The sequence below is a fragment of the Cryptomeria japonica genome, chromosome 4 (genome assembly GCF_030272615.1).
Source record: "Cryptomeria japonica chromosome 4, Sugi_1.0, whole genome shotgun sequence".
NCBI classification, from domain to species: Eukaryota; Viridiplantae; Streptophyta; class Pinopsida; order Cupressales; family Cupressaceae; genus Cryptomeria; species Cryptomeria japonica.
In genome coordinates, this window is record NC_081408.1 from 345870539 (window position 1) to 345894126 (window position 23588).

The 23588-nt window shown below is 36.9% G+C and overlaps 1 protein-coding gene across 7 annotated transcripts in view; it reads right to left on the bottom strand.

Annotated features, from left to right (window-relative positions):
- Positions 1-23588, bottom strand: part of LOC131063623 (putative phospholipid-transporting ATPase 9) — a 265322-nt gene that overhangs the window by 9520 nt on the left and 232214 nt on the right. For 5 of the 7 annotated variants that reach the window (XM_057997503.2, XM_057997504.2, XM_057997508.2 and 2 more), the window contains 2 exons: positions 18261-18475; positions 17969-18150 (listed from right to left, as the gene is read on the bottom strand). The exons of 1 other annotated variant lie outside the window; for it this stretch is intronic. In XM_057997503.2, the coding sequence (XP_057853486.2) occupies positions 17969-18150; positions 18261-18475 (397 nt within the window). The remainder of the gene's footprint in view (positions 1-17968; positions 18151-18260; positions 18476-23588) is intronic. One more of the 7 variants, XM_059219822.1, reaches the window with a different exon arrangement.

The window sequence follows — 23588 nt, forward strand, 5'->3', positions numbered from 1 at the left end:
ATTTTGTAGGCATAAACCCCTCATTCACTTTGTGAGCACCAACTCACTAGAGGGACCAACCCCTCATTCATTTTGTGAGCACCAACCCACTAGAGGCACCAACCTCTCATTCAAATTGTCTTCACAAATTTTGCTATAACTCTATTCTTCAATCTGCTAATTCCCTTCTTAAATCTGCTATAAACTGATCATAAATCTGCCACAAAATAATCACAATCTTCCCTTGAAAATATTCTATAATCTCCTTAAAATCTCTTCATAAATTTGCAAATGATCTTATAACCTCTTCATAAATCTGCAAATGATCTTTACAATTTGCTCTTTATGAATTTGGTGTTTATGTCTTATTTGTTGTCCTTATCCATTCCACAACACACATCCTTAGCTCTATTCACTATCTCTATTAGTATTTATATCTTTATCTTCGAAGGTCATACCCTTTGGAATAGTTATTTCTTTTAAAGAGACGTCTTTTTCTTTACTAATTGCTGCCTATGTTCAACAGAGAGAATCGACCTTCAATGTAATAATTGTTTGTTTAATAAACACACACTACTAAAATCGTGTCCTTCCAAGTAGATGAAGTTACACTTATTGGGAATATGAAATCGCACCCCTTTGATACATTTGTTGTTTTCTTTAACATATTCATTATGTTTGTTATTGATTGCTGTTTGTTCTTAATAACAAAGTGCTGTATTATCTATTAGGTCACTGACATAACGGGTAAGGAAGTTATCGCTTCTCTTTGTTCAAAACAGATCGCCACAATCTCATTACAAGTCACTCAATCATTGATAAAGTCAACTTGGTTTGCTGATCATATCATAACCATGAAGTCGCTGCTTTTTAGGCATCTTTAACAAGTGTCTAGGCATCCTTGGCATTCTTCCAGATTTGCATTGTTTTGTCTCTCAACTTTTGCATGACATCAATGACAATTTACCTGACATCAATGACAACTTTTCAACATGTCTTGACAATAATTTTTTACCTAATAGAAAGTTGTTTGATGATTGCCTTGGTAATGTATGGTGGAGAAAAATGGGGGTTTTTGTGAAGTTTTGTAGAATGCTACAAAAAGGCCTATTTGTTATTTTTTTCAAAACACATGGCATGCAAGAGAGTTGTGAAACAAGAATCTTGGAATTTAGGGCAATCTATCTTTAGGGTCATTCCTCAATCTACCAATTCTAGGCCATAGGAAGTTGCAACTAATTCAACCTGGAGATGGCTCAAAGTGAAAATGTTCTCTAATTATGGAAATTCATTCCACAAATGTTAATGCCATTGTGTAATGTTTTGCAAATTGAAGAAACTAGAATCACTTTGCCTCATTTAAATGCTAGTTGATAATGACATACTTGAAGTTGTGTATTCAATTGGAAGATAGTATTGTAAAATATGAAATTGAGGTTTTGGGTAGCTTAAATGCTTATTTGTGTAAAAAAATGGTCATTTAAAGAAAGACTGCTCTAAAATTCCTAAGATTTTGATAAGGTTTTTAGGAAAGAGGAGAATATGGCCAAATAAGTAGTTTCCCTCAACACCAATGTGGGTCATGTTCCTTTACAAGATAAAATGATTCCTTGAATGTTATGATTGTTGACAATCAGGAGGTCAACAAAAGTGATAATGGAAACGAGAACCTTTGTAGTCGGCAAAATTGCCTTAATAATAAATAATGTTTTGTTTATATTTCGTTAGTATACTTGGCAGTGTAATGAGTTATTCCTAAGAGGTTGTGGTAGTTGCCGCCAGTTGGCAGACTTAATCAATCGTCGGACACTATATATACTCTCATGGTTGTATTGGGAAGGATATATTATTGTACACTTTACACTTGATAATAAAGAATAAATCTTTGTACCATGTGTTGTGTTGAATGCTATTAATTGGTATTATTTCTGGTATGTTTTTGTTTACTTTGTGTAATCAAGCACGTTCCCTTCAGGAGTAGGCATTTTGGTGTCGTTGACGATTTGAACCTGAGATATGAGAGTGACTGAGAATAGCAGCACGCAGGATGGCAGAGTAATGGGCCAATCGATTGAACAACTAGATTCATTTGAGGAAGAGGACGATTCAAGGTAGGACGAGTTGACATAGGAATTGGTGTACTTGTGGGAGGTGTTTGTCAAGAAGTATGTTCGACCAGAGGCTCGTGAAAACGAGGACCTCGAGAGCATTGTACAGGACACCTTGATTGTGAACGATGCCGTTGATTGCCTCCTTTGTAGACTACCAAGGTTATTGGCCATAACCTCATTGCCATCTAGGACCTGCGCAAGGACAACAATCGGGAGCAACGTCATCAACAAATATTGCAACGATACGAAGACAAATCGTAGGGAGGAAGAAGAGAAGGATACAAGCAGATGCTGTAGCCTTGGCAATTAATGCCCCTACGACCAAACAAGGAAAGGAAACATATTGCAAACACTGAGGAGGTGAGAGAGGGATCAGTGAGAAGATCTCTTCGGATCAAGGAACAAAGTGATAGATGTCAGCGATTACGAAGAATAGTTGAGGAGTCCTAGAGTCCTGTTGTGACCTAATTCACACATCGTCCCATCACAGATGGGGACCCCTTTGTTTTGCTTTTTTTTAGGTTTTGTCCTAGCTTTGCATTTTCATAAATCTTCAGTCTAAGAGAGTTAAGAGTTAGAGTTTTGAGGTCATTCCAGGCCAGATTGAGAATTTATGCTCAAAATTGAATTTGAATGCCGCCAAAGTGCTCAGAAGGTCCTAAGGATGAGGATTGCAATTGCTTTGAGTCATTTCTGAGAACCTGCTATTTTTAGAAATTTTTGCTTTTTCTACTTTTTTTGAAAGTGGCATATGGGTTTTATTCCTCGAATCATTCTATTACTACCCATTTTGTCGGAATTTGAAAATCTCACCTCTAGATATAAGAAGAAGGGCTTCAAAAATTTTGCTTTTTTCTGAGATTAGGGTTTTGTTCTTTAGGTCATTCTAGTCCTACCCATGTCTTCAGATTTGAAAAATTATGCTCCTAAGCATAAAAAGAAAGAGTTTGAAGTTTTTGCTTTTTTCTAAAATTAGGGTTTCAATCCTCATGCCAAATTATTCCTACCCATGATATGATCTTAGATTTTAAAAGTTATGTCTTTAAGGGTAAAAAGCAAAATGCAAACCCTAATTAGGGTTTTGTTCCAATAGATCAGCCATATTATCAATACCCATGTTCTCAGATTTCAGAAATAAGGTCTCCAAATGCAAAAAGCGGAGTGGGAACCCTAATTAGGGTTTGTGACTTTGCGTAGCCCTGGCTTGTCACCGGTTTGATTCAAACAACTTATGACCCTAATTGCTTCTAAAGTGATTTTATGGGGTTGGTCTAACCATATAAATTTTGCATGAATTCTGCTCAATACATACCTCACCCATTCATTGTACGGAAAGATCATCTTGGCTCCTATGGGTGTTTTTCTTGTTATGATGGTGGAGGTCGAGATTGGGGGGAGGACGGGATGGGAGAGGAGGACGAGGTGGAGGTCAGATTGGTTTGATCGCAACAGTGGCAGCAGCAGAGGCAGAGCAAGAGGACAACGATGGTGATGATGTGGAGGCAGAAAATTCAAAAAAGACTAGTAAGCCCCCTCCTTTCTATCTCTCTTTGATTATAGGAGATAGTTTAGTTCATAATTGCATGATAGATCCAGGGGTTAGTAGCTCAGTCATGCCCAAGAAGGTGGAAGTACGATGGTGATGATGTGGAGGCAGAAAATTCAAAAAAGACTAGTAAGCCCCCTCCTTTCTATCTCTCTTTGATTATAGGAGATAGTTTAGTTCATAATTGCATGATAGATCCAGGAGTTAGTAGCTCAGTCATGCCCAAGAAGGTGGCTGACCGCCTAGGTATTAAATATGACAAGTAGATGAACCAACAAGGTATGAACATGGCATGAATACTGTTGATCAAATCTGAAGGAAGGAATTGGAAATGGCACATTGAAAATTTTGCCTAAGTTGAAGAAATAAAAATGGCAGATAAGTTCGACAAGGCTCAAGGTTAGGCAAGTGGAATGATAGATGATCAATTCAAAATCACCCAAAGATGTCAAGCATGGAAGATGTTTAAGCAAAATCAATCTCTGCCAAGGCATAGGAGAGTTGTCCAAGTAAAATTGTCCGACAGATGGCAAACTCCTACCAAGGGTCAACTAACTCATGGCAAAAGTTAACAAACTCCCACTCAAGGTTAAACAAATGAGAAGCCAAGGTGTGAAAATGGCTAAGCGTATGCAACTTTCATCATATCAACACCCTCTAAAGTCTGTCTTGTCCTAGGAAGGACAAAGTCCGCCTTGACTATGAGAGCTATCCAAGACCGACTAGGGAGAGGAAAGTATAAAGAGTGTGGCACAAATTAAAGTGTGCACATGTCCAAGGAACTCCAAAGTTTTCCTAGGAAAGAGTTGTCCAACATCCTTCAAAGTCTGCCATGAGAAGGAGGATAAAAGCAAATAAAGAGAAACATGTCCAAGCTTATTCAAAGTCCGACTTGACCATGAACAATTCAAGTTCGCTTAAGCAAGGAGGGATTCCAACATGGCAATGAAATGATGACATGGCATTTCAAAGGAGTTGAAAATGGCAAGTGTGATGACTTGGCGACCAAAGGCAATTAAAGCAATAAAACATGTGACATGTTAAAGACCTTCCTCAAGTTTGAACTTCTAGAAGGAGAATAAGGCAAATAAAACTTTCTAAAATATGATGGAAGCTTCTAAGGATGAAGTTCGAATTTCCTAGGAGGAGATTAAAACAATAAAACTTTCTTAATTTGCAAACTCCCTTCTAGAAGAAAGCAGTAAAAACAATAAAATAAAGAAAGCTTTCCTCTTAAGTTCACCTTCTAGAAGAAGGATTAAGTTTGAATTTCTAAGGAGGAATAAAACAATAAAACTTAAAAGCTTCTAGAAGACTCCAAGAAAACTATAAGACAAGGTTTTGTTTCATTAAAGACTTCATTATTTGCCAAGCAAGGAGAGTTTGAACTTCTAGAAGATAGGATAAAGCTTCTAGAAGCCATCAAAGAAGCTATAAAAGAAGGTTTCATCTCATTAACACTTCTTTCTTCAAAGCAAGATCGAAATTCTTCCTAAAATTTGCCAAAGGAGCAGCTCCAGAGTTTGATCATATTATCAGATTAGTCGTGCAGAAGTAAAGCAAATTCAAGGGTTTGAAGGAAATAAGTTCGATATTTTCCTCAAATTCGCCATTGATAGCAGTTTGAAGGTGTAAATTCTACCTTGATCATTTCTAGAAGGAGGAATAAAGCAGGTCCAAGGGTTTGAAAGGGACAATCAAAAAGGTCAAGTTTGCCATTAACAAGGTTTGCTGATAAAATTCTGAGTTCACCATTAATCATCCTTGAATCTGCCTTGGGAGAAAGAATCCAAATCTGCACGTAGTCTTAATAATCCTTCAAACCTGCACTTCATCTTACTAAGAAAGCAAGACAAATTTGGAGGAAGATACATATCCAAGACTCATCCAAGATCATCATACACAACAAATTGAAGGTTTGCTAGCAAACACTAATACATTTGGTCTAGAATTTCGACGGAGGTTTCTGACAGAGAAGATATATTGTGACCAAATTTGATTTTTTTAACCCAAAGTTGCAATCCTGTGCAAGCAGAGCTCTATCACTCCTTGCGTGTGATCTCCTCCACCCAATTAATCCTAAATCAAACTACCTGCCTATGAAAAGCAGAGCTCTATCACTCCCACCCAACCCAGCATTCGAGCTTCACTGCGGCGGCACATTCCAACTTTGACAACATTTCGCGCAATTTAACAACTAAAAGGTTAGGGTGCTCTACTTCATATGAATTTTCATTTTGGGGTTGCACATTATCGATTTAACATTGATAATATTGAATTTTGCATATGAATTTTGGACCTACTGCAAGGGAGCTTTATGCCATGCTATCGACAGCTAGATTAACCTTGATCATGCTAACAAAATATGGAAGTTGAAGCTTAACAATAAAATGTTGAAGAAAACCCTTAAGTCTTGTTGAAGCTCCCATACATTATATCGGGAATAATCCTAAAAAGGACCTCTTTCCTTACAATCCCATCATTAGTATACTAGACCTAATAGACATACTAGCATGCATAATTCCTCTAAAACATAGCATTAATTCGCAAGGGCTTCAAGAATGATAGCCAGATAATTGCCAATTTCTACTACTTTCACCGCAGAAGCCACCAAGAGCCAGCCATCTTCCGCATCCAGCATCCTTTGGAAGGGGGCTAAATTTTTGTTGATGACCCCAATTCGGTACACCTCCCATGCATCTTCTATTAGGGTTTTCTTTCTTTCCTTCTCCGCCTTTGCTTGGACGTGCTCCTCTTCCTCATCGTCTGGGTCCTCTTCCGAATCTGATGAGACGTAATTGCTCGAGTTGAAATACAGACCCAACAGGCTTACCCAGCTACTTAAACCCAGGTTCAAGATTTCGTTAGCAATGGCCTGCCCATCCACAGAGCGAATAAACCCATCTATCTTTTGGATACATGCCTCCTTTGAATCCAGAACATCGAACATTGGGCAGAGCACGACTTCGTAGACGAAACCATCACACCAATGTCTACCACCGCCCAAGATGGAGGTCACCAGTCTCCATACCACATCTCCTGCCCTATCATCGGTATGAAACAACCTCCTACACTGCATTTGAAAACTTTCCTCTCTACACATGCAACTCAGACCGAAATGATGAACCATTTCTGCGACACTTAGTTGAATATCGCATGCCTCCTCTCTACAAACACAATGGTCTTTTTATAATGATCAATCGTGAAACTACTGGGCCATAATTCTGGAAACGATTAGACTAGTCCGATTCCTCTTGATTGATTATTGTCCTCGATATCTTCCTACAATATGTGCATAATCTTTCTGCAATGCCAGCTATGTACCTCCGTTTGTTGTATTGCTCATACTCATCCTTCTCTCCTATCGAGATTGGTTTACTGAGATCCTTGGTACAAACCGAGGCGAAATTTCACATTTTTTAACCTATTCCTGCTCTGATGTTCTCATTTGCACGATCCTTATCGCTTCTTACTATCCTTAAGAGCTTTGCACTCTATACCTCGTGAATGATTTCTTCTTTTTCATATCTTGACTCAATACTACTGAAGCTTTAGAGCATGTATTTCTTTTGGAGTCTGTACGAGAGAGATTGGGCAAATATGCAAATAACGATAGACCGTTGGACTTCATTGGGTAATTGAGAAAAGAAGAATTGGAGTGGTACATGAAGAACTATCCTCAACACTTAGTCACTTGGGATGTAGTAAAAAAAGAAAATTTTTAGCTAACTTTGGCACCCTAGAAATTCCAACTGAAAGTGTTAGTAGGATGCAAAACTTATTACAAGGAGACAATTAATCAATTAAAAGCTATAACAAGAAATGTAAGGAAGTATATAGAAAACTGGAGGAACCTTTAAGTGAAAAATAGAAAATAGAATAGTTCATACACGTATTACATAGAGATATTTGAGCAAGATTGGATGGAAGTACCTAACAAATATGTTTATTCGATTGCCATGGCATACCAGATTGAAGCTCAAACATGGAGAAGACTGAAGAAAGGTAGTAATGCTAAAATCCTTGAAGATTTACAACTAAAAGTACATAAATTAGTAGTACAACAAGTAAACAAGGTCGGTGAACCTAAAAAGCCTAAGAAAATTTGGTATACATACTGTAATAGGTAAGGGCGTATCCAAAACGAATGCCCCAAGGACAGATCAAAGAAGACACTAGCTACAATGAAATTAGTATGACCCAATTCTATGTGCTATGTTATTTATCAAGAATGAAATATACATCTAACAGAAGATTGTCTGAAGAAAAACCTCCAATCTAAAATGGAGGAAATCAATATTGTTGTAAAAGTATTCAAATTTATGTTCAAAAGTTGAATGTTAAGGATTTTGTCTTTCTTTTAATTCCTTAGACAATATTCAATGCTATTAATGTATGCTCTCTAGTTATTTCTGATTATGAACTGAAACTTCTTTGTTTGCAGGTGGCTGTAGATAATATTTATTGATTTTGATATTTCTCCAGCATTCTTCACGGCACATATATATAGGCATTGCCTTGTAAGATCAAGGCATGCCTTGATCGGACATGTCTCATGACATGTCCGATCAAGACATGTCTAGATCAAGGGTGGTGCCTCTTCATAATGCAAACCGATAACTATCGGTTAATATAAATGCCGATACATAACAAATGATAATCGATGCCAATCGGTTTGTGATTTAATGCGGTTTGATTATCATTGTAACCGATAATGAATCGGTTAGTTTCTAATGCAATTTTAGTTATCATTAACCGATCACTAATCGGTTTATTCTTAATGCTATTTCATGGTAATTGATGGTAAATGCAACCCGATTATGGATCGGTATAAGAGCAAAAATATGTTAATATGATAACTATTGTAGTTATCATATGACAACACTAATTAGTGTTGTCATATGACAACTAGAATAGATATGCAGAACCGATTACAATCACAACATATAAATGAAATCACTGCATAGCAAATATGATCATATCTCAATTGATGATAGAAATGCTTATAAAGATGATTATGATGTCTACCATTAGCATGTAGATTTATCGATAGGATAGATGATTGAATGAGAGACTTCATTTATCTCTCATTCAATCATTTATCTTACTGAAGCTACATTGTTTCAACAATTGTCATAATCACAACTATGATGTGGATAAGAAAAGCAATGTTGGATACTAAATCCCACACTGGCAAGATAACCAAAATTCCTACTGCATGTTGAATAATTAACAACAAAGTTATCACGGCGACAATAGACAATCTAATTATAGAGGAGGTACATGAAGAGATTGAAGCAATAGAAGAAGAAGTGATGCAAATTGTTTTCACTGTGGAAAAGTGGGACATCATGCATTTATATGTTGGGCGGAGAAGAAAGAGAAATGTGATTTTTGCGAGCAAGACACTCAATATATATTTTCATATGAAAATGCAAGGATATTCTTTCAAAAACTAGCTAATCGACCTACCCAAAGTGATGAGTTACAAAGAGAAGCAAGAATGATTTGAAGATGCTACAACAAGGAATTAGAGGATGTCATAGAATGGATATGGGGCCCTTGGATACTTCTATGGAAGAGTACTCTAAAGGAAAACCAGTCACGGAGAATAAGAAGAAAAAGAAAACTAGATGGGAGAAGAAAGCACATGTTCTAACTAGACAAGGTATTGATACTAGAAAGAATAAGAAGAAATAAATGGTAGAGGAAGGTTATGAAGAAGATTATAGTCTAGAAGAAGAAGATGATGAAGAACCAAAATATTTTTAGCCAAATAAAAAGCAACATGAGAGAGTGGTAGAGCGGGCTAAATAATCAATAGTTCGACAATAACATGAAGAGGAGGGTTGTTTCACTAAGAAAGAAGTTAAAATGCTTTAAGAACTAGCAGCCTTGCCAAACAAAAGGACTTGGTGCTTAAATTAAAACAATGGGGAAAGTACTGGAATAAGAAGAAACAAGTGAACCAGTTATTTGAGGATTGGAATTGGAAGAATGGTTGAAAGTAATTAGAACCCAACCCACCACCTTAGAGTTAAGGAGTATGTAAGTTAGTCAAGTGGTTGAATAAATAGACCAAATTTGTAGAAAATAGATGTTACAAGGTTCACAAGGATGAAGAAGAGGCAAATCCAAAAATAGATATTAAGGTAGGAAAAGGAGAATGACAATTACAAGTAAAGAAGGATTCTAAAAATCACTATTATAATTAACCACTTAATCTCTGAGAAGAAAACATAGCTATATCAGATAGCCCAAAAATGGCAGCAATAGGAGACTATTAGGAAAGAACTAGTTGTAGTATCGATAATTGAATTATTGACACAATTTGAGAAACTATTCCCCTAAACTTTCATGGAGATGAAGGGGATTAAGGAAGTAGGTACTATGAAAATACAACTAAAGGAGAGCACTAAACCACATAGGAAAAGACCATATTGCGTAAACCCTAACATGAAGAAAAGGGTGAAAATAGAGCTAAACAAAGCTATCCAAAGAAAGATTCATTATTACCCATGTTGACTACTTAGCCAAATTGGTAGAAAATAAACCAGCCAAAGATTATATTGCATATACTGCTGCTAAATTCTTGTACAATAATATCATTACCAAATTTGTGTGCTCCTTAAGTATCACAAGTCATGAGGGAAAGCATTTTAACAATAAAATAATGTTGTCTTTGATTATATTTGGCATAATAAAAGGTAAATTTCAATAATGTTGTCTTTGATTAGATTTGGCATCTAAACTCATTGGTAAGTTCTTATGTAGCAATGTTTTGATTTTTTTTAGTTTGTCTATCCATTTGGGATGCACCAAAGCAGTTATAAAAAAGATCTTTGAAAGATGTATAAAAGTATACAGTTTCATAGAGTTCACAATATTTATTATTCTATTATTTTTGAAACGTGATAATGAGCATGTGAATAATTTGAAATATATAATTATTGAATAAAGTTGAAACCTTAATTTCAAATTTAATGAAGCTATTGATACAAAAGACATAAAATTATTTATTATGGTTATTTTTTTGATAGTTTATTAAAAATTTCATTTCAAAAAGTAAAGTAAATATAGTAGTTAATGACATATGCCTAGAGGCCCCACTGTCCACATACCAAGCATTCCTAGGAATGTGCTGGTATAAAGACAATATACCATTGAGGAATCTTTATCAAACTTACAATTGGGGTAACCAGTGTCTATACAATAATGATTTTTGTTTTATTTCCAAATTAAATAACCCCACCAATGGGTGGAAAATCTTGTGTACATGTGTTTTTATACCTTATGCTTTGTATGGTTCCATGATGCAATCTACACGTGAAAAGTGTGTTGGAGAGACTGGTTTTTGTGTCTCAGTCTGATAAGACAATGAGATGATGAGTTTTGGGTGGTGTGAATGCAAGAATCGAGCTTTGGAAGAGTAAGTGGAAGTCTATAAGGGTGTGTGAAGACATCACAAATATGTCCCAAGGGTTGGCAATGCCAAATACCCAAGCCAAAGAAGGAACATGATGACTGGCCTAATGACAGCGCTTTAGACTGCAACAATGCAGCAGTGGGTTGAAATAATCCAAGTGGAAAGGGGTGTAAGCAAGGGGTTTGTGTGTGTTTGGTGTCAGGAAAGAGATTAGAAGGGGTTCACAATCTTTGTGATAAGAATTTGGAGTATGGGGAAGGGGGTTTGTCCCTTGAAAGTGTGACTGTCCCATGTTACATGGATGTCTTAATAGGACAGTGTTGCAGCAGTAGGATACTTTGTGACCTTTAGGGTGGTTGGGAGGGTAAAGCAAGGTGTTTGGCTATGAAAAAGAGTTCCCTTGAAGTTGTCATGCAGTACCTTGGAGTGGTATGCACCCATTTTGCATTGGGAGTTGTGTCTAAGAGCCATTAGAAGTCCTAATTGGAGTTGGACTTGTGTGAGTAAGGTTTGAGAGTTTTGGTGTGATTTAGGGGTTGGAAGGGCTTAAGTTGGCCTTGGGAAAATTGAATAAGCCTAGACTAATGTATTCTACTAATTGGATGTGGGTTGAGAAGCATGAGTCTGCTTTTGGGGTGTTCAAGCCATGTGAGAACCCAATAACCTTGTGAGGCTCCTGTAGCTCTATGAAGAGTAATCACCTATTTGAGTAGGTGAGTTGGGAGAAAGATCTCCACTAGTTGGTTGTGTGTGTGGATGCTCTGCATTATAATCATATTCTTGGGGTCAAGGAAAGGAGCATGAACAACATACATCTTAAAAATACCAAGGGTCATGATCCTATACACACCTACATTATTTAGAAGAATGAAAAAAACTAACAAGAACCCATGGTGTTTTCAAGTTTCTAATAGTTCCTAATAAGAATTTTCTTACATTATTTAGAAGAATGAAAAAAACTAACAAGAATCCATGGTGTTTTCAAGAATCCATGGTGCATGGGAATGGATAGTTACTTTCCTTTTAGACTAACTTGGGTCTATGACTGTAATATCCCCAACAATTTTTTTCAATTTGTTTCCAGTTACAATCACAACAAGAACCCGTTAAGGTTAGGAAATCAAGATACGATAATGCTGAAGTTGTAACCCTTCCACTTTCTGATCACCAAGTGCCCAATATGGGAAGGTGAGAGCATACAGTGTTGAGGGGATCGTTAGCTTCAAATAATTGGAAATAATACAATGCTCGGGCGGCAAGCCAATCCCTTCCACTTTTTAGCGGGATATGGAGAATATTGAAGATCACTTGGCGGTAAACCAGCCAAGGATAATACAAGAAACTGAAGAACAATCACTCTACCGCTTATGCAGCACGAGGACTAGAAATGAAATTTACTATCAACTCCACCACTTATTTAGCAGGAGGACAACATTACAATCAACTCAACCGCTTATGCAGCGGGAGGACATTATTACAAAATATTCAAAATAGGCGGCTAAGCTAGCCTCTTCCACTTACGCAATGGGACTACAAGCAATAATCCAAAAGATAGCTGTTAGTACTACTAACTAGCTTTACAATGCACATTATGGATTATCAATACATGAAATATCACTATCCCAAAGATAGGCGGCATAGCCATCCTCTTCCACTTATGCAGTGGGACTAAGAAATAACATAACTTTGTTGTTAGTACTACTAACCAGCATTACAATCATATAAAATGAAGAATCAAGTGCTGATAACAAGTCCAACAGCTGCAACAATAATAGATAATCACTCCCAAACCAACTTAGACTACTCACACCAAAAAGCTCTTCTAACACACAACTATGAAATTCTGAAAATCAATAACACGCACAGAAAACACGCAGACCAACAAGCTACGGACACCCCAAAATGCTCATAACTTCTCCAAATCAACTCGGAATGACACAAAAATAGAAGCAAATGAAAGCTATGATTAAGGCGATGCAACCAGAGACTCAAACCTGTACCGCGAACACCAAAAACAGCCAACACGCAACCCAAGGCAGCCAAGAGATGGTACAACCCAGCTGGAAAGTTCGATTTGCTGCCAAAAATCAGAAAGAACACCAAATGAAACGCCAAGGTAGAAGAATGATCGCCCTCCAGATACGCTTCCAACGAGCTATTACCCAGAATAATCGATTGCACAGGCAAGGAGATACAATCGAATCTTCGCTTCAGCCACACTGAAATCCACACCACACTGAGAATCTGAAAATGCACACTAAAATCGAACCACACATTCAAAAAATCCAATCACAGCTAGGAGTGATGTCTCACACTCGAAGTTTGTCATTCACCCTAGGAGGTATTCACCCTCGAAGATTGTCTGGAGTTAATCCGACAACATAACGGTGTAAATTGTCTGAGATACCAAATGAGAAGCCCAACACTCTCATTTATAGATTTTGAGCGCTCAAATTCAAATTCACATTCCCTCCAAATGAACGCCAAATCCAAATGCACATTCACTTCACATTATTTTGAAATTACATTTCATTTCTCCTTTCTCCAAATCGACCTTCTCATAGGAACAAATATTCTTTATAAAAAATGACAATAAAATCATAATGTGGCATCCAAGGTAGATAAGTGAAATATATTATAAAATTAACTTATTTCTCCATAAGGCGTCCATCTTGCCGTATTGATATTTCACTTTATAAAGTATTTTTCCTCAACAATAAATCACCCAATATATAATTAAGGAAATGACTTATATATGAATATAACTTAAGCATCCCTTTTAAATAAATCGTCCAACCTTTGCCTTAAGTTATAATTTAATTTAAAAGACCATTTTTTCATCAAATACCGAACCTGCCAAAACAAGTTCCAAGGATATGGGGAAACAAGCTGAGAGAATTGCCTTGCCAGAAATAGTCACTGAACTGAGCTGAGGAACCCTTGCCAAGAATAGCACCAAAAAATGAGGGAAGACCAACTGCTCAAACTGACCTGCCGAAAATAGCCATTTGAACAAGCCTGCTGACATCCTGCTAAAAATAGTACTTACTATAAATAGCATACTGCTAAAAATAGTAAGTGTTTCCAAAGTGATTTTAACCACATTCTGAGCAGTCGTCGCACTTACTAAAAATAGTAAGTCTAGAAAAAGTAACCCGATGCAGATGCATGTTGAACCATCCTGAAGCTCTCTGTAAACCCAGAAGGAATCCAGAATCCAAACTGTCAAACTCCCACATAAACCCCCTAAAAACACCAAAGAATCCTCCTAGAAAATAGGAAACCCTAATTTCTGCTCCTGACTAGCCTACGGGCCTCCAAAATAGGCTAATGACCAGCTGAACTAATCATTGCGGAGAAGGGGACATTACAATGACTCTCAATGGTGTTAATCCCAAAAGTATATGTAATATCATTCACTTGCACCCAAGGTGTGACTGAGAATTTTGTCTTACTTGTCACTGATTTGGATAGTATTGAGAGGATCCTATAAGGATGACTATCACCATACTCTCGATGACTTCACAACATTGATAATGAATTCACATTAGACACTCATGGATTACCCCAGTTAGACATTAGTCAACTTAAGATATGATACAAGGATTGCATTCCACAAAGCCATTAGCTTATCACCTGCTCTAAATCACCACAAAGCCATTAGATATGTTTTGAGATGAAAAAGAAGAGTTAAATGGTTTTGGTTCAATTTGCATAATTTCTATGTTCAAGTAATTTAATTTGGTATATTATATTGAAACGTGATTTCATAACTAACATTTCAACTTCTATATAACTAGTTCTATAGCCCGATTTTTTTGCCTGTGAAGAAAGACAATGTCAGACAATATCAATGAACAACAAAATAAGGAGACCATTGCTAGATTGTGGTCTAACTTGAAAAGAAAAGGTGATGGAAAATGTTATTGTCCCTGCAAAATTTGTAAGGGGTTAAATACTAGAAGACTTCTAATCAAAATAGCTAAGAAACATTGTAGGTTGCATGGTCACATTGAAGGGGGACATGATTATCATCCATTGGTAAGTTTTCATTATATTGTTTTAACAATTTATATACATAAGAAATCACTTGATGATGAGATCATGATCATGGTTTATTTATGTTTATCAATTTTATATGGGTCGAGCACTCCAGAGCACATGATATGGATCAACACAACCCGGAGAATATGTTTTTTGAAGTGGAGGAACATGGAGGTGTGAATATCGAAGCTGAAGATAATGATCCCATGGAAGATGACGATCATGAGCCACAAAACACAATTGAAGATGATGGTACAAATACATTGATCCATGACACATTTAGTACTAGCGCAACTAATCATGATGATGAAGATGACCTTGATGTTGTTCATGATGTCCCTCTACTTGAGAAGGCATCTGAAGCCCTTTACGAAGACTCCTAGACACCTCTTCTCTCCGCTGTATAGTTGTTGGTGAACTTGAAGGTTATGAATGGTTTATCCAACATAACAATCTCACGTATGTTAAGGTATGTCATATATGTCATTATAGTTAATAAATGGTGAATCATGTACCATTAATATTCTTTATATTAACAAATTATATTTTTTTGCTGTAGATTGATAGGTGAGTTTTTGTTACCACCATCAAATATTCTACCTTGCTCATACCAATAATTATCTACCATTATGAAAGATATTGGAATGGAGTATCAAGCAATAGATGCTTGTCCCAATGATCATATTATATATCACAAACAACATGAATTTCGAACTGAATGCCCTGAATGTCATATTAGTAGATATCAAATAGATCAAATAACAAAAAGGGTGCCTTGCAAGGTTCTTCATTATATTCCCATTATTCCACATATGCAACGATTATTCAAGTGCACTAGCTTGGCACAATTTATGGATTACCATGCACGCAATAGAAGTCGAGATGACATTATTCAAATGCCAACGGATGGTTCAGCATTTATGGACATAGAGGAAAAGTGGCCACACTTTAAAGAAGAACGTCGTAATCTCAGACTTTCATTGGCAGCGAACGGTGTCAATCCATTTGAAGAGCTGAAATCTGTTTACTCAGTGTGGCCTGTTTTTGTTATCAACAATAACATTCCTCCATGAATGTAATAAAGAGGGAGCACACAATGTTGGCAATGATTGTTCCAGGTATTTTATCATTTAATAGTCATCTACATTTAATTATAAATATTGCAGTAAAATGGTCATAATAATTATGTAATGTTTTTGTTCATTCGATTAGGTAAGTACCAAGTTAAAGATATGAATGCATATATTGAGCCTCTTATCGACGAGTTTCTGGATTTATGGAGTGGTGTCACTATGTATGATGTCTCTAGACCAATAGGACAAAGACAATTTCAATTCCATGCGATGCGGTGCTTGTATGGACAATACACGATGCCCTAGGGCTAACACATTTTTGTGGTATGTTATAGTGTTCAAGTTGCGCATGATAATTATAATTTAAAAAATTAACATATTTAATCCAATTATACATTATCTTGTAGGTCTTCAAACAAAGGGAAAATTTGCGTGTCCAAAGATGAAATCTCGTCATTCAAAAAGTTTAGGAAAGCAGGTGTTTGATGAGTATAGGCACTTTCTCCACAAAAATCATAAGTATCGAAATACTGAAAAACATCTTTTCAATGGGAAAGAAGAGAATACATCAAAGCCACGAAGAATGACACTTCACCTGTGGAAGTTGGGATATAATAGAATTAATCGTCAAGGTAATGCCATTCCATCTAATGGTTTATGTCATAAAACATCGTTTCTATTGTATTTTGTTTACTGATGATGTGATTGATGATTGTGAAGGTCGTCAAGGCATTAATGACCACCTTCCTAAGGGACTAAAAAGTTATCCCCGACAATTTAGTAGGTTGCCCTACTACGAGCAGTTACAAATTGTGCATTTGTTTGATACTATGCATATTGGAAAGAATATAACAGAGACATTATGAAAAATATTGGATGGAAGGCGTGACAAAGAAAAAATTGTCAAAATTTGTAGTGACATTCAGGAATCCAATCATGCAATGAAAAATGTCATTCAATTAAATAGCCATGGAGACAAGATTAATATAAGTGACCTTCCTTGGTTATAAAGGACCAACAAAGCAATGCTATAAAAGAAGTCATACGAAAAATTTGATTTCTCATAGGATTTGCTGCGAACATAAACAATCTCATATCAAAGAAAAACGAATTTGGGCGAGAGACGAAAACGCATGATTGGCATACCTTCATTAAGGCAATCCATGTTCTTGTGTTTTTATTGTATATTTTTTAGGGGGAACCTCATATTGTGGGAGGTGACAAATGACAAATTGCATTTTTTTAGAGATTTCTACTTCTATGTAACATGGTATTTTGGTTCAAAAACTATAGGTTTAGCATTTGACCAATTTTATGCACAAACTCACATTTTTTAAGGGCAAAGTTGAAAACTCATCATGGGGGTGAGAAATGATCAACTGCAATTTTTTAAAGATTGCTGCTTCTTTGGACATACTAGCAAATGAAGTATTAGATGAATGGATTCCCTTATAAATTCAACACATTATAATTGCACTAATCATAATCATTATGATAATGTCATTCAATACTGGATAATGGATCAAAATACTCTTAGAAATTTTAGCGTGTTTTAGTTTAAATTATTTTTTATTTTTTGAATTTAATATTCAAATATTTATTTTTATATAGTATTCTAATTGTCGTACACCCACGAACCCCAAAATTTGGAAAATTTTCCACCGACTCCAAAATGTGTCCCCCTGTCCCTACGTCTCCCCTTCCCTGAAACTTGGAGAAACACTAACAATATAGAGATCAAGTTCATAAATCCAGTAAAACCTGATTATGTAAGAGATTTCATACTTACTGCTTGAAATACCATACTTCGCATCACTTGGAGGTATAGTCAAAATATTTGGTTGTGTAAGTTCCAATCCTAGATCAAAAGAATTTTTCCCACCAAACATTGAAACACTTTTTTGGAAGCTACAACTTCCATCCTTTCTTTCAATCTCTTGGACAATTTGATAATCCTCAGGATAGAAATTTCTGCAGAAGGCATAAAAGAACCATTATTAGTTGAACATAATATAATGTCTATCTGAAAAATGGAACAACACAACGTGCACAAAACAGTGGATGTTGTATTTCCTACAGACCTGAAAAAAGATATAAATGCAAAACTAGGTAGCAGCGCAAGTGTAGTTCCCATAAGTGCAATTATATAAAAACTAGGAGTTGGTGCCATGATAGAAACGAATAGCCTCTGCAGTTGGCCTGAAAGCTTGATTGGTAGCTGTCCCGTGGATACCAAAAATATGAGCCATATTAAAATCTCTCCCCAAATGGCCACAAGGTGAATCCATGTCCAGAACTGACACAAGATACTTCATATTAATACTGATGAATGGAAAGTAACATGTATTTTCATCATGTGCAAGGCAATTAATGATCATAAAGAAGAGAATAAAATCTGAATAGCTAATGATTCTAAAAGGAAAATTAGAAGGGATCATTATGATGCTAGGGTGATAAGGTCTTACAAAATCTGATTGAACATTACCTAGGAAGAACAGCAAAGATCTCAATAGAAAATCAAAAAACATTTGATTAATCAAGTTAATCCTACATTGCTGCATCATGTGAGAAGCTTCCAAACCCAAGAATATTTTGAGACAAGTTACATTTGTCCTTATATGCCGATGATGACACATAATTTCTTACCAGATATCAGAAAGTAAAGTAACTTATACTTTTATAAACAAAATCAATATGCAATTCAAGTGTAACCCTAAACACTCTGCAGATAAAATAGACAAAAGGGAACTGATTCTATGAGATATTAGATGTGATATCCTGAAATAATAATATGCATCTCTATTAGCATTAGTATCCCAAACTGGAGGACAAATTCCATTTACATATTGGAACATTCAAGTTTTGGCATTTGTTGTTACTATGTAATGTCCCCACTTTCAGGTCCTCTTGCAAAGTGGCTGGTACTGTCTTTCAAGGTTTGTGTCAGCCAGTTCAGAGGGGATTTTTGATGTTGCCAATGAGCTCAAAGGATCTATGGGAGTTGAACAACACTTTTGGAGTGATTTTGGACAACTCATCCGAGACTTACTAATTTTAGTAAGTTACTATTTTTAGTAAGTGTTAGTTTTGACACTATTTGGTCAGTTGGGAGTTTGCTCTTACTATTTTTAGAAGCTACTATTTATAGTAACTACTATTTCCGACAACTGGTCATAGTTCGGTCTCTTCTCAGCTTCAGAATGCAGTATCTTTAGTTTCAGGATTTGTATAGCCGGTGATTGTTTAAATTTAAGACATATTGGTGACTAATGATGTTTAGAGTTATTATTTTAAATCACATTAAATACTAAAGTTAAATTAAATATTTAAAAAATGTTATTTAATATAATGTAAAGTTTTAATATTGGTGTCGTGGGAGTTACAAGGTATTGATTTAAAATATTAATTAAGTGATTATTTTTTGGGTTCCACGGGAGTCATAAGGAGAATTTATTATTAATTTAAAATGTGCAAACCCTAATTAGGGCATTGGGATGAAAGCATTATAAAAATGCACTTGGGAGCTCATTTGACACATACTTGGCTTATTTATTTTCTCTATGAGAAGTTTGAGAGCTTTGGCTTACATTTATAGGAAATTTGAGGACGAGAAGTAGAACCCTTGGAAATCAGTGGATTGGACAAAAACCCAACTCCATATTGAGAGCTGAATCCATCCAGGGTTCATCATTGAGCATATTTGCAGGTTTTACATTATTTTGTTGCTTCAACCAGCTAGGGTTTGAAAGATGGAAAATCATATCAGCTAGGGTTTGAAGTTTATTTGCAAATGGAAGACATATTGCTTCAGACTTGAGGTTTAATTGCCATATATTCATAATCCTGTAGTATCCCACTAATTTTTTTTTTTGTTTTTTCAGGCCAATAGCAATTCATCCACAACAATTAACCCATTAAGGTTAGAGTAATAAGCAAAACAACTGAAAGGGAACCCTTCCACCTTTTGTTCACCGAGAGCCCAGACTGGGAGGGTGAGAGCATACGGTGTTTCGGGGATCGTCAGCATCAATAAACAAACTGAAAATTACAATTGCATGGGCGGAAAGCCATCCCCTTCTGCTTATCCAGCAGGATAGAAACTAAACTTCTTGGTGGTGAACCAACCAAGGGAAAGATTACAAGAAATAGAAGTTCAATCACTCTACCGCGTATTTCATCGGGAGGACATTACATTAACAATCACTCTACCGCATATTTCAGCGGGAGGACCAAAAACATTGAACTTATCACTCGACCACTTATTCAGCGAGAGGACTGAAAATTACAAATTATTGCATATCAGGCGGCAAGCCAGCCTCTTCCACTTATTCAGCGGGATGAGAATTACAAAGAGAGAGCTGGTTAGTAGTACTACTACCTAACCTTACAATAATAGAAATGATAGAAGGAGAGTAATGCAGATTTCTATAGTAAGATATAAATTTCTGTTACAACCAAATCTGCAGGCTGGAAACACAGACCAGCAGCCCAAATAAATGCCAAAATATTCATATCTCCCTCATTTTACATCCGATTTAGCTCAAACCAGTCCCAAACCCACCGTACAACATATGCAATGCTAACCAATCCAAACAACACCCCACAAAGACCCTTATTTATTTTGCACGCATCCCAATGCAAGGCAGAAAACCCACGCCTAGACTAGGAATTTCGATTTTGCATAATTAATTCAAAACTCAAACAAACGTGCTAAAAACTTGCAAACTTATTCGCCAGTGCTGGGAAGGAAGATAGGATTGATACCCATAACTGTCAGACGCTCCAACTGAGAGATGTGAGCAAAAATATGCTTCAGCCACAGGCAAAACCAACAAGTACAGAATCGTTGCAACACCAAGATGTCAATGGCAAAGCTCTAAAAATGGTAGAGGAATACAAGGCACAGCTAGGTACTGTATTTCACGTACGAAACCGGGTAGCACTAGGGAGACGCACTCCGAAGCCTCAACTTCTGTCGCCAATCCGACAGCATAACATTACAGATTTTCAAGATGATCCAAATGGGAACCCAAGCCTCATATTTATAACTTCATTCATCAAATTCAAATGACATCCCTCCAAATTCCACGCTTGCATTTGAATTTCATTTCCACTTACATGTGGACCCAAGTGTAGCGCCCATTCTCCTAAGTCAAAACTCACGCCCAAGAAGGGGGAGGACCCACGTTGGACACTTAGGCACATAATGGCGATGTAAAGTGAAATAATATCCCTTTTAAAAATATTTCTCATTCCATAAAACAACTGAATTTCGCCAAACTTAGGATTAAATAGGCATTAATCCAAATTTAATAAACCAATAGCCAAAAAAAATAGATTAATTAAATATTAACCTTAGCATAAGGAAATAATATTTAATTATGTTGCAATTGTCTCCCGCACTGATTATTATCACCACCAGGATGAAACTGAGCCCAGACGACCACAGACTGCTGCAGAATTCAGACCCCTGACTACTGCCAAAAATAGAAATGTGCCACCCAGCCACTTACTAAAAATAGTAAGTCAAGAATTAATGCTCAGAAAAATATGATCATCGCGTCCAGAGGCAAAGCAAGGAGTGCTCAATAGGACAGTGGCACCAGAATGGTCATCCCCTGACTTACTAAAAATAGTAAGTCCTCGTTTCATCGATGCTAGACCCTGATTACTCATTCCACCTAGCCTACGGGTCTCAGGAATAGGCTAATGAACCACTGAAAGAACATCAATGAGAAGGGGACATTACAGTCCGCCCTTCCCAAAATTGCTTGTCCTCAAGCAACTGTAAGGCTGGATGCAATAGAATCTCCTCATTCTCCCACGTAGCATCCTCTGCTGGTAGATTCTTCCATTTGATCAAGTATTCCCTGGTCACTCTTCTCCTCAAAGTTCGTTCCCTGAATTCAAGGACAACTTCTGGAACCAAAACCAACTCTCCCTCCTCATCAAGTGGATGTAGCTCAGCTGAAGCAACTACATTATGTCCCAAAGCCTTCTTAAGGCGAGACACATGAAATACATTATGGATCCTGCTGCTTGCTGGTAATTCCAACTCATAAGCCACTTCTCCAACCCTTCTGCTGACTCTGAAAGGCCCATAGAATCGAGGTTTCAATTTCTCAACCCCACTCTTCTTGAGAGTAGACTGCCTGTAAGGCTGGAGCCTCAAATAAACCATGTCGCCCACCTCAAAGGTGCGCTCAATACGCTGCTGATCAGCATACAACTTCTGCTGATTCTGTGCATGTTGGAGATTGTCCCTCAAGATTCTCAGAATATCTTGACTTTGCTGCATCATATCTTTCCCCTGAGGGGTTCTGCTATCACCAAATACCAAGTCTGCGAAGCTAGGAGCTTCATAACCATATAGTGCCATGAATGGTGACATCTAGATGGACATGTGATAGGAAGAAATGTAACAATACTCCCCTAGGTGAAGCCACCTCACCCAAGTATTCTGTTGTTCCGAAACATAGTTTCTGAGATAACCTTCCACCCACTTATTCACTATCTCGGTTTGTCCATCAGTTTGGGGGTGATAACTGGTGCTTGGAGTGAGCACAGTAACACACAATCTGAAAATTTCCTGCCAAAAGGCACTTAGGAACTTGCTGTCCCTATCACTCACAATGTTCTTCGGTAAACCATGCAATCTGAATACCTCTCGGAAGAACACTTCAGCAACTTGTGCTGCTGTAAAAGAGCTGGTAATGGCGAAAAAATGAGCAAACTTTGTAAGTCTGTCCACCACCACATAAATACTATCTTTTCCTTGAGCCCGAGGCAACCCCATGATGAAATCCATGGAAATACTTTCCCATTTTTGACCGGGAATAGGCAAGGGTTGTAACAAACCAGCAGGTAGAGTGTGCTCATCCTTGTTCTTCTGACATGTATGACACTCTTTAATGTACTTCAAAACATCATTTTTAAGCCCCTTACAAGAGAATCTCTCCCGGATCTGCCTATATGTCTTGAAATAACCTTGGTGACCAGCAAGGGGAATGTCATGAAAGGTCTGCAAAATCTTCTCTTTTAACTTAGATTCAGGTACTATGAAGATTCTTCCCTTGTACAGTATCAATCCTTCAACCAGTTTGTACCTTTCATCGTGAAAAGTACCCTCTACAAGACTGATTGCAAACTGATTTTTGGCATAATCAGCAAGCAATAACTCTTTCCAACCAGCAGTAAGCTCGCAGAGTGAGCTCAAATGGGGCCTCCATGATAAGGCATCGGCTACCACATTGTTTTTCCCTTTTACATACTCAATATCGAAGTCGTAAGCTTGTAGCTTACTCACCCATTTCTGTTGTCTCTCATTCAGATCCTTCTGGTGCATGAAGTGCTTAAGACTATTGTGGTCAGTCTTGACAATGAACTTACTTCCCACCAAATATTGTCTG